The 15798-nt window shown below is 45.4% G+C and overlaps 1 protein-coding gene across 1 annotated transcript in view; it reads right to left on the reverse strand.

Annotated features, from left to right (window-relative positions):
- The window catches only part of TTC21A (tetratricopeptide repeat domain 21A), a 102846-nt gene that overhangs the window by 10363 nt on the left and 76685 nt on the right, over positions 1–15798 (reverse strand). Inside the window, exons 21-24 of the mRNA XM_040433794.1 lie at positions 14113–14223; positions 12685–12766; positions 8967–9117; positions 6121–6279 (exon numbers count right to left, since the gene is read on the reverse strand). Coding sequence (XP_040289728.1) covers positions 6121–6279; positions 8967–9117; positions 12685–12766; positions 14113–14223 — 503 coding nt within the window. The remainder of the gene's footprint in view (positions 1–6120; positions 6280–8966; positions 9118–12684; positions 12767–14112; positions 14224–15798) is intronic.

Below are 15798 nucleotides of genomic sequence, written 5' to 3' on the forward strand. Positions count from 1 at the left end.
TAGGAGCAAGGGCCTGCTGGTGACCCTCTAAAACATTAGGGGCCAGGGCCTGCTGCTTATCTGACCATCTAAAACATTAGGGGTGAGGGTCTGCTGCTGCTGAACTGACCTTCTAAAACATTAGGGGCAAGGGCCTGCTGCTGATCTGACCATCTAAAACATTATGGGCGAGCGCCTGCTGGTGACCCTCTAAAACATTAGGGGTGAGGGTCTGCTGCTGAGCTGACCCTCTAAAACATTAGGAGCGAGGGCAGCCTAATAAGCATGTTGATATGATGGAGGAGGAGGAGGACGAGAAAAGGAAGATTGAACCATATACCCTTTTTTTGTGGTGGAAGGGGTGCATGGGAATACAATGTATTCAATACACTATAAAAGCCACATTTAAAGTGCCTTTATGTTCAGCCGCTTTCCTCTGGTGGAGTAGAGAAGTCAGGGGCAATCCAGGCCTTGTTCATTTTGATAAGAGTCAACCTGTCAGCATTTTCAGTTGACAGGCGGATGCGCTTATCAGTTATTATGCCCCCAGCAACACTTAAAGAGGACCTTTCACTACTGTACAAAATAAAAACTAACTAGATCAGTGGGCAGAGCGGCGCCCAGGGGTCCCCCTGCACTTACTAGTATGTCTGGGCGCCGCTCCGTTCGCCTGGCTATGAGCTGTGCGCTGCGATTGGCCAGCACTGCAGCAAGACACGCCTCATACAAGAAATCAGTCAGAGGGAGCGCAGACACCGGAGCCTATACCGGGCGAACGGAGCGGCGCCCAGACATACTAGTAAGTGCAGGGGGACCCCTGGGCGCCGCTCTGCCCACTGATCTAGTTAGTTTTTATTTTGTACAGTTGTGAAAGGTCCTCTTTAATACCCGCTCTGACAAAACACTGGCGGCGGTGCAGGCCAGCACCTCCAAGGCGTAGAGCGCCAGTTCGTGCCACGTGTCCAACTTGGACACCCAATAGTTGTAAGGCACAGAGGGATCACTGAGGACGCTGACATGGTCTGCTAAGTACTCCATCATCTTTTCCCTCCTTGTGACACTAGGCCGCGCATCAGGGTGAGGGTGCTCGCGGGGTGTCATGAAACTGTCCCAGGCCTTGGAGAGTGTTGCCCTGCCTCTATTCGAACTGCTGTGTGTTCCCCTCGTCTCCCCTCCTCGGTTGGCCAAGGAACTACGTACTCTGCTGCCAGCGTTGTCAGCTGTAAATTATTGGAGCAATTGTTCCACAAGGACCTTCTGGTATTACACCATTTTTCTAGTCCTCTCCACCACAGGAATGAGAGATGAGAAGTTCTCTTTGTAGCGGGGGTCGAGAAGGGTGAGCAACCAGTAATCGGTGTTGGCCAAAATGCGTATAACGCGAGGGTCACGGGAAAGGCAGCCTAACATAAAGTCAGCCATGTGTGCCAGAGTCTCAACAGACAAGACTTCGCTGTCCTCATCAGGAGGATGACTCTCAATCTCCGCATCCTCTTCCTCCTCTTCGGCCCATCCACGCTACACAGATGGAATAAACCTGCTATGGGTACTACCCTCTGTAGGGGAGGCAACCGTCTCCTGCTTCTCCTCCTCATCATCATCATCCAATTCGCGCTGAGAAGACGAACTGAGGGTGGTCTGGCTATCACCCTGTGTACTGTCTTCCCCCATTTCCACCTCCTCCACATGCAAAGCGTCCACCTTCATTGTGAGCAGCGAGAATTTCAGTAGACACAGAAGCAGAATGATTACGCTGATAATAGCGGCATCGCCGCTCACTATCTGCGTTGAGTCCTCAAAGTTGCATAAAACCTCACAGAGGTCAGACATCCATGCCCACTCGTCACCTGTGAAGAGCGGAAGCTGACTGGAAAGGCAACGACCATGTTGCAACTTGTATTCCACTACTGCCCTCTACTGTTCAAAAAGCCTGGCCAACATGTGGAACGTGGAGTTCCAGCGCATGCTCACGGTGCACAACAGTCGGTGAGCTGGCAATTGCAAGTGCTGCTGCAGCGTTGCCAGACTGGCGGCAGCTGTAGATGACTTTCGTAAATGGGCACACACACGGCGCACCTTCACCAGTAGCTCAGGCAAATTGGGGTAGGTTTTGAGAAACCGCTGAACCACTAAGTTGAACACGTGGGCTAGGCACGGTATGTGTGTGAGCTTGCTGAGCTCCAAAGCCACCAGCAAGTTACGGCCATTATCAGACACAACCATGCCTGGTTGTAGGTTGAGTGGCGAGTTGAGTTGCCACAGCTCTGCGGCGGTGTGCTTTTTGTCACCTTAGCAAATTAGTTTCAGCACGGCCTGTTGCCGCTTCTCCACTGCAGTGCTACACTGCTTCCAGCTACTGACTGATGGCTGACTGGTGGTGCAAGGTGAGAATTCAGAGGTGGAGGGGGAGAAGGGGGGGTTGCAGCCACTAATGTAGGTGGTGGCGGAAATCCTGATGTAGAGCCAGCAATCCTTGGCGTCGGTAGCACCTGTGCCATCCCAGGGTACAACTCGCTCCCGCCCTCCAAAACATTCACCCAAAGGTGCGCATTTAGTGCTATGGCCTGTGGGTGGGTGGCTGGGTATTTGCGCTTTTGTTCAAAGGCCTGGAGTATGGGCATCTGTACGCTGCGCTGGGACACAGAAGTGGATGTGCTAGCTGATGGTGCTTGCGAAGGTCCAGGTGCAGAGTGGGAGGCATCCGGGCCTGCGTCTTGGACAGGGGATTGGCCAGCACGTAACACAGGGGAAGAGGAGGCAGTGGTGTGACCCGCAGACACTGATTAAGGACCCAGGCGTTCGGCCTACTTATTAGGGTGCTTTGATGCCATGTGGCGGATCATGCTGGTGGTGGTGAGGTTGCTAGTGTTCACGCCCATGCTCATTTTGGTACGGCACCGGTTGCAAATGACAATTCTTTTATCGTCCGCACTTTCCTCAAAAAAGCGCCAGACTGCGGAACATCTATCCCTTGGCAAGGGAGGTTGCCGCAAGCCTGTTGCGGTGCTGCGGATCCCTCCCCCTCTGTACTGCTGTCCTCGCTCGGCTTGCCACCTTCCCAGGTTGGGTCAGTGGTTTCATCATCCACCACCTCCTCTTCCACTTCCTCACTCATCCTCCTGACTTGTTGACCTAACAAGAACCTAACTTATTAGAAACTGTGTCTCATCATCATCATCCACCTCATGAAACACTAATTGCCGTTCCCCACCGTCATCTTCTTCTGACTGTGGATGCTCAAGAGTTTGGGAATCGGTGCACAAGATCTCCTCATGTCCCTTTTCAAGCGGGCTTGGCGAGAGGCCCAAATCAAGGAATGACGATGAAAAGAGGTCCTCTGAATATCCGAGTGTGGGATCACTTGTTTGCCAAGATTCTCCATGGTGGGAGGAAGGATGATCAGGGTGAGGATTCTGTTGACCAGACTCTTGGCTACTGAGACTGGACTTTGTGGAAGACAGGGTGGTGCTTAACCGACTGGAAGCATTATCTGCTGCAATCCAACCGACCACCTGGTCGCACTGGTATGACTTTGAGAGTGGTCTCCTGCGCCGCCCTGCAAACTGGGACATGAATCTAGGTATCGTGGATGAGTGTGTTTCTTGTGCTCTGGCAGCAGGCACAGTTTCACCGCACCCAGGGCCATGGCCTCTGCGTGCACCATCAGCAGCACGGCCACTACCCCGTCCCTTACTGCTCGCCTTGAGCATATTAAATGGTATATATGCTTGCAAGTACATATGTCACACGTACAGTAGTGCAGATTTTGTAAGTGTATGCGCAAATAAATTACATTGAATGTCACAGATCTTTAGGATGCGCTGTCACCAGCGGCAAAAAAATTACACTGAATGTCACAGATATTTAGGATGCACAAACGTTATACATGAGATGTAGTGCAGGTAATGTCGCTATTAGCAGCGGCCAAACAATTGCGCTGAATGTCACAGATATTTAGGATGCACTAATGTAACACAACAGATGTAGCAGAGGTTGTGTCACTGTCAGCAGCGGCCAAACAATTGCATGCAATTTAGCGCAGGTTGCGCTAATAATATATATTGCAGCCAGATAAAACAATAGTCCTTAAAAGGACTTTTGGGTCTCTAAGGCCCCTTGCAGACGAGCGTGTCCGGATTCTATCTTCATTCAGCATGACCTGAACTGACATCACCGCGCTCACCACGTGGTGAGCACGATTACGTCATCAAAGGTCCTTTGGCAGGTCCTGAAAGAAGAAGAAAGAAGACATGCCGGCTGCGCGAACAAGTGGATGAGGTGAGTACATATTTTTTTTATTTTTTAACCCCTCATGCCACATTCTGTATTAAGAATGCTATTATTTTCCCTTATAACCATGTTATAAGGGAAAATAATACAGTAAATTGACTTTAATGGGGTTGCTTATCCCTATCATCTCCTAGCAACCATGCGTGAAAATCGCACCGCTTCCGCACTTGCTTGTGGTTGCTTGCAATTTTCACGCATCCCCATTTATTTCTATGGGGCCTGCGTTGCGTGAAAAACGCAGAATATAGAACCTGCTGCGATTTTCACGCAACGCACAAGTGATGCATGAAAATCAACGCTCATCTAAACAGCCCCATTGAAGTGAATGGGTCCGGATTCAGTGCGGGTGCAATGCGTTCACCTCACGCATTGCACCAGCACGGAATTCTCGCCCGTGTGAAAGGGGCCTAACACCTTTCAACACTAAACAATTCCTGTCCCTAGACTATCTGTCCCTTCTGCTGCAGCTCTCCCTGACTAAGACTGAGCCAAACCACGTGTCATCGGGTGCTATATAGCACCTGATGACGCGTTTCGGCCAGCCAATAACTGTAATGCCAGTAACCAACATGGCTATGGCATTACAGTGAGTGGCAGTACTCCCCCGCACGCTTATTGGCAACAAACGTGCGGGGAGGAGACTCGAGCATCGCGCTCGAGCACACGCGGTGTTCGGCCGAACACCGCGATGTGCCAAGCATCGTGATACTCGAGTTAAAATGGTGTTCGGCCGAGCATGCTCGCCCAACAATAGTGCAGACTGGATGTATTGCTTGGCACGCTGGCAGTGGAATAATAAAGACGTCTATCTTATTGGTATTGAATGACATATCTTAGTTTATGGCTGATGTAGGAATAAGTAAATGTAGGAATAAATAAAACTGATGCAGAATAAGTTTCGCTGCACTCTCCCTCTCCAATATTCTTCTAATAATCGTTTTCAGCAACACTGTCCCTAGCACATGAGCGCTTGCCACGTCTCTCCCTATGCTCAGCAAATTTTCAAAGACCCTTTAGACCCAGGAAAAAAATATTTGTATAATTCAAATAGTCTAGTTACCTAGACTAATAGACTCCCGTTTCTGGTCATTATAAAATATAACATTTATTTATTTCATTATTAAAAATATAACATAGAGCGGGAGAGTGAAGGAAAACTTTAAAATTCTAGGTTTAGCAGGATCACTGAGCAGAGTGAAGGGTTAATTTCACCCATATACTCTGCATACCCTAGCATATATCCATCCACCTTTGGTTCGGCGGTATATTTCCCTTTTATGGAATTTGATGTTTAAGGGTCACCTAGTGGTTATCGATCATTATTTTCTTTATGTGTCTCAAATATATCTCTCCACCACTGGTGGTCGCGGTTCGGAGGAGTCTGCAGATACTTCTCTCCGCGACAGGATCCCTGCCTAACCTAATCTAAAAATTAAAGGCTAGAGCTCCCCCAACATGTTTCACCACTATAGCGTGGCTTCATCAGGGGAAAGGAGCTACTGTCAACAAGAATGCTTTCCCACACAGGTCAATGCTCAGCTCACAGGTCAATGGCGGAGACCGCGCAGGATGAGGGTTTTATAGGGCTGTGACATCACAGGGGATGGCTATCTGCAGATTAGTTGGCTGCATAGCATTTTGGGTGATCTCGCATGCAGCCGCCATTTTAGCAAAAACTGATTCGTTACTACGAAGGGCGAGTAAATTCGAATTTGTAGCGAATCGAAGTTTTCCTAAACTTTGGACCAAATTCCACTTCGAATACTTTGCGTCACTCAACACTACTCTAATACTAATTCCATTACCATATAATGTACTCTACTAAGAATATTCACTGAAGCAAAATGTTACCTGTCCTCTTCCAAGCTGTCAAACACCTCTCCACCAACAATCTCGTTGTCTGGATTAAGACAGATTTGGATCATATTGCTGATGGCTCTCTCACCCCAGTCATTGTCTTTGCGAGCTTTATTAAAAAATTTTAGTGCCTCATTAGGCTGTCCGATGTGCCTGGAATGGAAAGTTCAAAGAAAGTGGGTGGTCAAGATTCACATCAGGAGAACATAAGTTATCAACTAAGTCATTCAGTGGATAATTTAATATCCACATGGTCTTTGCTATAACTGGTCTATATCTTAGGACTTTAAAATGTGCCTCCAAGTGGTTATTGTTGATGAATACAGGGAGAGTACAGAGACTATGAAAGTTGTACATCTACTAGAAATGACTGTTGTTATGCCGGTGGTCTGTGTCCACCGAGGTCCTGCTCTCCACTGCGGATGCTGCATCTCTTACCAGGCTGCCTAGTCCTGCTCCTGCTGGAGGCTGTCAACATCCTCTACAGGCTGCGGCCTGCAATCTTCTTCCTGTGCCCTCCTGTCCTCTTCCTTACGGCTGGGTTCACACCTGAGCGTTTTACAGCGCGTTCCTACGCGCTGTAAAACGCTCAACAGGCAAAAACCAATGATCCCCTATGGGCATGGTTCTCACCTGAGCGTTTTACAGCGCGTACAAACGCGCTGTAAAACGCCCTACGCCCCAAGAAGTACAGGAGCTTCTTTGGGGCGTATGGTCGCGCGTTGCCGCACATAGACTTCCGGGAACGCGCGACGATGGGCGTTTAGCTTGTTTCTCCCGCGTATGTAAATGTCGGATAAAATCGCGCATACAGAGCGCATACAGGAGTACGCTCATGTGTGAACCCAGCGTTAGGGCTAGTGCTTGGCCTCAGCGGTGCAATAGTCATGTGGGTACCAGAAGTGGAGGAGAAGGAAGCCTGGGGCGGAAACCATAGTGCTGGCTACACGGGTGAGTCTTTTTTAACCCCTGCACCTTGCCTGGCAAAATCAAAAAGGGTTTCTAGTCTCAGAGAACCCTGTTAAGTTTATCACCATCAGGACTAGGCTAATTTATTTTATTTTCGTCTTTATTTTTCCTCCCTGCCTTCCAAGAGCCATAACATTTTTACTTTTCTGTTCTCATAGATATATCAGGGCTTGTTTTTTTGCAGGACAACTTGTATTTTCTAAGTGCACAATTCAGTGATATCTTGTATTGAAAAACGGAGGGTGAAATTGAAAAAGAGTGCAATTCCACCACATTTTTTTTTTTTTTTTTCAGCGGTCGAGGTGACAAAGTTATTTTGATTATTTTTTTCTGTTACAGCATTCACTGGGCAGGATGAATACTTTTATATTTTAATAGTTTGGACATTTTTGGATGCTGTAATAGCAATTATGTTTATTTTTTATTTTTAAATGTAAAATTGGGAAGTGAGTGATTTGGATTTTTAAAACTTTTTTTTTTTGCTTTTATTTTTAGCCTCTCTAAGGTATAATAAAAAGGGTATTTTTATGATTTGCATTTTACTCATTTTGGGCTAAAATAATTTCTTAAATTTGTCTTTATTAAAAACCAATTGAAGAAGACCAATTGAAAAAAAGATTTTTTAGCACAAAATGAGTACAGTGCAATAATTAAAAAAAATGCCCCAAAAGGGGTACATAGCTTTTAACTCTTTCAAGACTAGGTGATTTTCTGTCTTTTCTTTTTCTAAACTCCCAGCCCTCTCAAAGCCATAGCCGTATGGTATGAGGGCTTGTTTCTGGCAAGACAAGATGCGCCATTTATGGTTGCATACAATGTGGTGGAATTATTAAAAAACACTATTCCTGCACAGTTTTTTGGGAGTTTTTTTTTACACCGTTTCCTATGCAGTAAAACTGACCTGTTTTTATTTATTCTCCAGGTCAGTACGATTACAACAATACCACATAAGTATAGTTTTTCTTACGTTTTAAATTACTGGAAAAAAATTATAAACTTTGGAAAAAACATTTTTTTTCTTTGCATTGCCCTATTCTGACCCTCATATATATATATTTTTTTATGTGTAAGGAGATGTGGGGGCTAATTGTATGTGGGGCATCTGTACTTATCATCGTGGGGGGTGTATAATTTTTTGATCACTTTTTTATAAAATTTTTGTGGGAGGTGAAGTTACCAAAAAACTGCGAATCATCCATTATGACCTTTTGTTTGCCGTATGGGATAAATATTTTTATATTTTAATAGTACGGATGTTTTTGCACTCAGCAAAGCCCATAATGTTATTTTTTTTATTATTTATGTAAAAAAAAATTTTTTTATTTTTTTTTAACGCTTTTTAACAGTTCCCCTAGGGAACTATAACAAGCAATCATTAGATCATTATTAGCTTTTCTCATAGACTCCAATGCATTAGCATTGGCGTTTATGAGATTTACACTAAGTTTCTATGGAGCCCTACTATAGGCAGGCTCTCCTTAGGACGTTATCGTCGCTTGCATACATTAGTCCCGGGTGCCTACTGTTTAAAACAGCAGGAACTTGGCGGCTATGGCGCCTACTCCGCTCGCGAGCGGGCTCCATTTTTAAATGTCCGTAAATTTACGTGGGTCGGTCGGGAAGGGGTTAGGCCTTTCCTACAGCAGACAATTTCCACAACGCTTTCCTGTATTTGTGAGAGCATGAACATTGCACCCAGAAGTGTTATTTGCAACATCAAAAATACCAGACCACTAAAAGAACCCATTAAAACCAGCCTCAATTTGGTTCCTTTGGAAAACACATTTGCCACAGAGACGCAGCTTCCATCATGACAGTATACCACGACACCAGTGGGAACAGAACTTTCATCTGTTTTGCTGCTCACTTACCAGCAGTAGAGGCCTTTGCAAAAATTATATCCCGGTTCAAGTGTGGTTCTTGAAGATTGTTCTAAGGCCAAATCAAAGAACGCCTGGGCTTCTGAAAGTTTTCCACTTCTTCTTAGAAGATCAATGAATTTACTCAATACTGTAAAATGATCTAGAATAGACAAATTCTATGATTTGTATCTAACGATAGTGACAAAACACACACTAAGTAATTAAGACGGGCGCTTTAGACGCTGGTCGTAATAAGCCCCTGCCCTGGCGGTGGATCCACGGGAGTTACGAAGAGGCGCCAGTCACTACATAACTTGTACTTATCCAGCGCCAGTCACTACATAACTTCTACTTATCCAGCGCCAGTCACTACATAACTTGTACTTATCCAGCGCCAGTCACTACATAACTTCTACTTATCCAGCGCCAGTCACTACATAACTTCTACTTATCCAGCGCCAGTCACTACATAACTTCTACTTATCCAGCGCCAGTCACTACATAACTTCTACTTATCCAGCGCCAGTCACTACATAACTTCTACTTATCCAGCACCAGTCACTACAAAACTTCTACTTATCCAGCGCCAGTCACTACATAACTTCTACTTATCCAGCGCCAGTCACTACATAACTTCTACTTATCCAGCGCCAGTCACTACATAACTTGTACTTATCCAGCGCCAGTCACTACATAACTTGTACTTATCCAGCGCCAGTCACTACATAACTTCTACTTATCCAGCGCCAGTCACTACATAACTTCTACTTATCCAGCGCCAGTCACTACATAACTTTGGCGTATCCAGCGCCAGTCTAAATGTAAGACAACTTCCTTGCTGGCTTACATTTAGACCATTTTCTACGACTAAAATATAGGCGTATTTCGGGATAGTAAATGACCCCCTAAGTTCAAACTGTATGTCTATGTCACTAAATATGATTAGGTATGATTTAAAGAGGACCTTTCACTAGATTAAAAAATCTAAACTAACTATACAGACGTGTAGAGCGGCGCCCAGGGATCCCCCTGCACTTACTGTTATCCCTGGTCGCCGCTCCGTTCTCCCGTTATAGCCTCCGGTATCTTCATAGTTAGGCTCCACCCAGGGGAACCTGACGGCGTCTCTTTCTCATATGCTGTAGCGCTGGCCAATCGCAGCGCTCAGCTCATAGCCTGAGAGAAAAAAAAACCTCTCAGGCTATGAGCTGAGCGCTGCGATTGGCCAGCGCTACAGCATGGGAGAATGAGACGCCTGGAGGTTCCCCTCGGTGGAGCCTAACATGTGTAGATACCGGAGGCTATAACGGGAGAACGGAGCGGCGCCCGGGGATAACAGTAAGTGCAGGGGGATCCCTGAGCGCCGCTCTACAGGTCTGTATAGTTAGTTTAGATTTCTTAATCTAGTGAAAGGTCCTCTTTAAGTAATTGCCCCATTGGTTGCACACATCTTCTATGCTTTTATCATTTATGAAAATCATAACATTTCTAGGAGTTGTGCCACCATTAAATGTTATTTTAATATAATTCAGCTTGAAAAAAGAAGTTGCTTTATAATTAACTTTCTATTTCAAAACTGCTCCAGTTGTGAGATATTCTCTTTACTTCATTATACTGGCGCCCCCTGGTGTTTAATCTGTATGGTAATGTGCATGTCCATCTATTGAGGTGGCTGCACAAGCTCAGTTCCATTGACTCAAGCTGTATCTACTGTTAGGAACTCTGATAGTTAGGGCCCATTCAGACGGCCGTATGAACGGGTCCACACCCGTTCCACAATTTTGCGGAATGGGTGTGAACCCATTCATTTCAATGGGGCAGCAAAAGATGCTGACAGCACACCGTGTGCTGTCCGCATCCGTGGTTCCGTTCCACGGCCCCGCGGAAAGGATAGAGCATGTACTATTTTTGTCCGCAATTGTGGTCAAGAATAGGCATTTTCTATTTTGGTTGCGACCATGTGCGGCCGGCAAATTGTGGAACGCACGCGGCCGGCATCCGTGTTTTTCGGACCTGCAACACACTACGGCCGTCTGAATGAGGCCTTACAGGGAGCGGGATGTAGTAGAAAGGACAGCCCCCCTGAGCTGTGATAGGGAGAGAGCTGCAGCAGAAAGGACACATAAGATGAGAAAGGACATGACCCCGGAGCTGCCAGCCTGAAGAGAATCTAGCAGAACAACTTGAGCAGTGAAGATCTCTGGATCCATGTGAGGTACAGGGCTGGTTCTAGCTTTGTTAGTAAGAGATTGTCATGTACAGATTTTCATCATTTATATAAATCATGATAGAAACCCTTTAATGATGGATAAAACAAGTATTCTAAAAATTGTCCAAATACTGTCCCCACACGCAATCCCCGATCCTCACAAGACCTCCTTCTCTCCTCTTATCGCCTCTTCCCACAATCGGCTCCAAGATTTCTCCCGTGCATCCCCCATACTGTGGAACTCGCTACCCCAACATATCAGACTCTCACCTACAGTGGAATCCTTCAAAAGAAACCTGAAAACCCACCTCTTCAGACAAGCCTACGACCAGTGACCCTGCTGCCTCTATACCGCCATGACCAGCTTCACCCGCACCTACTGTGTCCTTCTCCCATACCATGTAGATTGTAAGCCCTCACGGGCAGGGCCCTCTCTCCTTCTGTACCAGTTTGTAACTTGTCTTGTTCATGCTTAGGCTACTTTCACACTTGGGTTTTAGGCGGATCCGTCATGGATCTGCAAAAACAGATCCGTTACAATAAAACAACAGCATGCATCCGTCATGAACGGATCCATTTGTATTATATGTAACACAGCCAAGACGGATCCGTCATGAACTCTATTGAAAGTCAATGGGGGACGGATCAGTTTTCTATTGTGCCAAAGAAAACGGATCCGTCCCCGTTGACTTACATTGTGTGTCAGGATGGATCCGTTTGGCTCAGTTTCGTCAAGCGGACACCAAATGCTGCAGGTAGCGTTTTGGTGTCCTCCTCCAGAGCGGAATGGAGACTGAACTGATGTATTCTGAGCGGATCCTTTTCCATTCAGAATGCATTAGGGCAAAACTGATCCGTTTTGGACGGCTTGTGAGAGCCCTGAACGGATCTCAGAAACAGAAAGCCAAAACGCCAGTGTGAAAGTAGCCTTAGTGCAGTTGTCTGTATTATGTATGTGCACCCCTTGTCATATGTACAGCGCTATGGAATGAATGGCGCTTTAATAAATAATAATAATAATAATAATAATAATACTTGGAAAGGGGAAATTGTTATGGCTAAAGCCAGATTTTCAATGATTTCGTCCGACTGTCGTTCGAAAAACTAGTACGATGGTTGACTGCTGAGTCTCATCTGCCGAAAATGTAATGAGCCATATTGAGAAATAGCGGCCATTGTCGCTTAAAACTTGCTTTTTGCATGATCAGAAGAATTTGCCTGATTATTTGCCATTGTGCTGAAGGGACAGGGAGTCTGTCTTTTTAAAAGTTGGACTCCTTGGTCAGACAGTTTAGTCTGGGATGTATAGACTCCTCATCTGCGGCCAATAATTGTCTAGAGTGTAGGGCCAGCTTTATAGAAAAACTGCCCGTACTGCTCCAGATGCAGCTCTGCTTGGTGCGGTGGTCAATAATCTCCGTTTTTCTATTAACTTTGATGAGACCCATTATTCCCTATTTCTTTTATAGCTTTACTTTCCCCCTGCAGCCATTTTTTATTCTTCCTTTGGAAACCTACCGGGTGTTTTTTCCAGGACCTGCTGAAAATATTCGATTGCTTTCTCATATTCCTGTTTCTGAAACATGATGTCGGCCATCACCTGCCAGACAATAGAAAAGTAAGATAAAGACAACTAAAAGTAACAATGTCATTCTGAGTACATCATTAAAGTAGATGGTCTCTATAGGGGCCCGTGCACCTTCAATGGCTGTATGTGATTTCTCGGAGCAGAGAGGAGAAAGTCACTGCCGGACACCTGTGTTGGTGGCTTATATAGAAAGAGAACTAAAGGAAAAGCGTTGAAATTCAACACACCCGGTCCCGCCAGAACTGGTCCATCTGCTGAAGAAACCTAATAAGGTTCTGAAATGGTACATCTCAGGTCTTACATCCTTAGGGCAAGTTCAAACAGAGTTTTTTGGCGCTGATTTTGGAGCGTTTCCGCTTCAAAAATCAGCTCAAAAAATTTCCTCAAAACAGCCTCCCATTCATTTCAACGGGAAGCCGCACTTCACATGGAAAAAAGAAGCAGCATGAAATATCTTGGGGCGGAATCCGAGCTGAATCTCTGATTGAAATGAATGAGAAGCATCAACCAGCAGCTTAGTGTTAGTCCATGTCGTTTTTCCGCATTTTCCACACTTTTTCTGGCGTAGATCCGCGTTAAAAACTTTGATCTGAAAATGCAGTTTTGTATTAAAGTGAGCACCCATTGGTAAAAAAAAAAAAAAGATGTGTCAAAAACTGCATCAAATCTGTCGTGTACACATACCCTCAAAGGCGTTTTATGGGATTTATATATTGATGGCCTATCCTCTGTGTTTTCCTGGCTGCACCAGTGGCATCGTATCAAAAACATGTGATTGCTGTAGCCAATCACTGGTCTCTTCAGTTCACATGATTGGCAGCAGCAGTCACATGCTGTCAACCAGGAAAACAGAGCCCTGCCGTTGGACCTGTCAGGTAAGTAATCATCTAGTCTTTATCACAGGTCCACCCACTGAGTTGTCCAGTTTCTTCTTGAAAACAACTCCAACTGGTCACCCCAATTGTACTCCAAAGATACTTGGCTCTTCTAAGACCATAAAGTATGGATATTTGACTCCAACTAATAGTACAAAAGCTCGTATTAGGGGCGTAACTACCATAGCGGCAGACCATGCGACTGCTATGGGGCCCAGAGCAAGAGGGGGCCCAGTCTTGGGATCCTCTCCTCTTCTACTGGAGGTGAAAACTTGGTCAGGACTCTGCTCTCTAAAGGAACAACTTTTAGCAAATCAAGCAGTGGAAAAATGGCCCAAGGGTCATTGAAAAGGGTTTAGGCAGAAACCCTTCTGCCCTGTGTGGGTTACCTGGTTTGATCCTTACTATGGGGCCCTTACTTTGCTATTTACGACACTGGCTCATATCATAAATCAAAACTCAAAAACTGAACATCCTACTTACCATGGTGGCTTCATCCTTATATCTTGGGTCCTGAAGAAGGTCTTTACATTGCGCTTCACAGGAATTCAGGTCATCCATTATTAAGAAAAGATGTGTCAACTTCAGCAATACCTGTTAAATAAGAAGAGGAAAACTCTAGACATGTGTTTTGGTGGTCAGTGGTGCAGCCTAACTGTCAGCTCCATAGCCCGGGCCGGTTCCTTTCAAAAAGTCAGACTATTAATAATCATGAAGCTCAAAGCGAATGTGACAGCTGCCCCCTCGTCTTGTTCTTGGATTGATCAGAGATCTGTACATGAAAAGGAAGTTATATGTAACTTCTAGTCACTAAAGGTAAGCAAAGTGGAAGTATAAAGCAGGTAACTGAACACTGTTGCTGGCATTCCTATGAAAGCACACCATCTGGCAGTCTTAAGGGTTATTCCAAGATTTTCATATTGATGGCCTAATCTCAGGATAAGCTACCAATATCTCACACCCTGCACCCTTGCTGATCAGTTTTTAGAATGGGCTAAAATATACAATTTTCAGAATTTTAATTTTGTTTAAAGGGATTGTCCCACAATGAAATATTTATTTACTGTTAGATCACACAAAATATAACATCTTTTTAAAGGGAATTTAAAACAATGACCACCCAATTAGTCCAATGACCACAGACGCAGGACTCACTAGATGGACATTCTGAGGGGGAATCAAGAGAACAATAGGGGGTGCTACAACAAAGCAGCATTTACTTTTAGGCTATGTCCACACGTGTCGGGAAATTCATCAGGAAAAAATGCAAGAAAGACCGCAAAACAAAGACCATATGTGTTCCATGCATTTGTTTTGCCATGGAAAAGGATGCAGACTTTCACCCATTGCAAAGGGTGTAATCCACTGGGGAGACCCCCGGCATAAAGTTACATGCTGTGGATTTCGAATCAACACTGCAGGACAATTTACCCTGCGGTTTATGTGGATAAGACCTGTTAGAGGGGTTTTCCGAGAATTTTTAACTGATGACCTATCCTCACATGAGCGCCGGAGCCTAGCTAATTGGTGGAGGTCCCGGTTGTCTGACCCTCACCTATCCTGAGGATAGATCATCAGTTTAAATGTCTTGAAAAAAAACCTTTAAAATCTCACCCACTTTGCTGGTACTGTACGACTCTGCTACAGGTAATCAGTCAGGTGTGGACGTAGCCTAGGTGATTCTTATTGATCTAAAATTCGAAGGCACTATTACGTGTGTGCGGCTGAGCTTATTTCCGGGCGGCATCTGTACTTGCTTTGGTTTCCAGTTGCAGAGTACAGGTGTGGTGGCAACCGAGGAGCAGGACCTGCAGCTCAACCTGCACCCTAAGATTATTTTTAGTCCCACTAGGGGACTTCACAAATGATTGCTGATTGCTTCCATAGTGCTTTAGTATTATTGCTCGCCAGCGATAAACTGCTTATGCTGTGTGTAGGCACAGAGGGGGTCATTTATTAGACTGAAATATGCCTATATTAGGCGTATTTCAGGCACAGGTGGAGGTGCAACAGTCAGTTGCGCCGCCATCTGCAACTTTTCCCCGCTCACGCCAAGTCTAAAATTGTGGGCATGGCATGGGCTGGCGGGCGGACAGGCTGACAGGCTCCTCTCATTTACCATTTTCTATGCCTGTTTCAGACAGCTCGGTCTAAGACAGCTCGGAAGCC

This window comes from Bufo bufo, chromosome 5 (genome assembly GCF_905171765.1).
Source record: "Bufo bufo chromosome 5, aBufBuf1.1, whole genome shotgun sequence".
NCBI classification, from domain to species: Eukaryota; Metazoa; Chordata; class Amphibia; order Anura; family Bufonidae; genus Bufo; species Bufo bufo.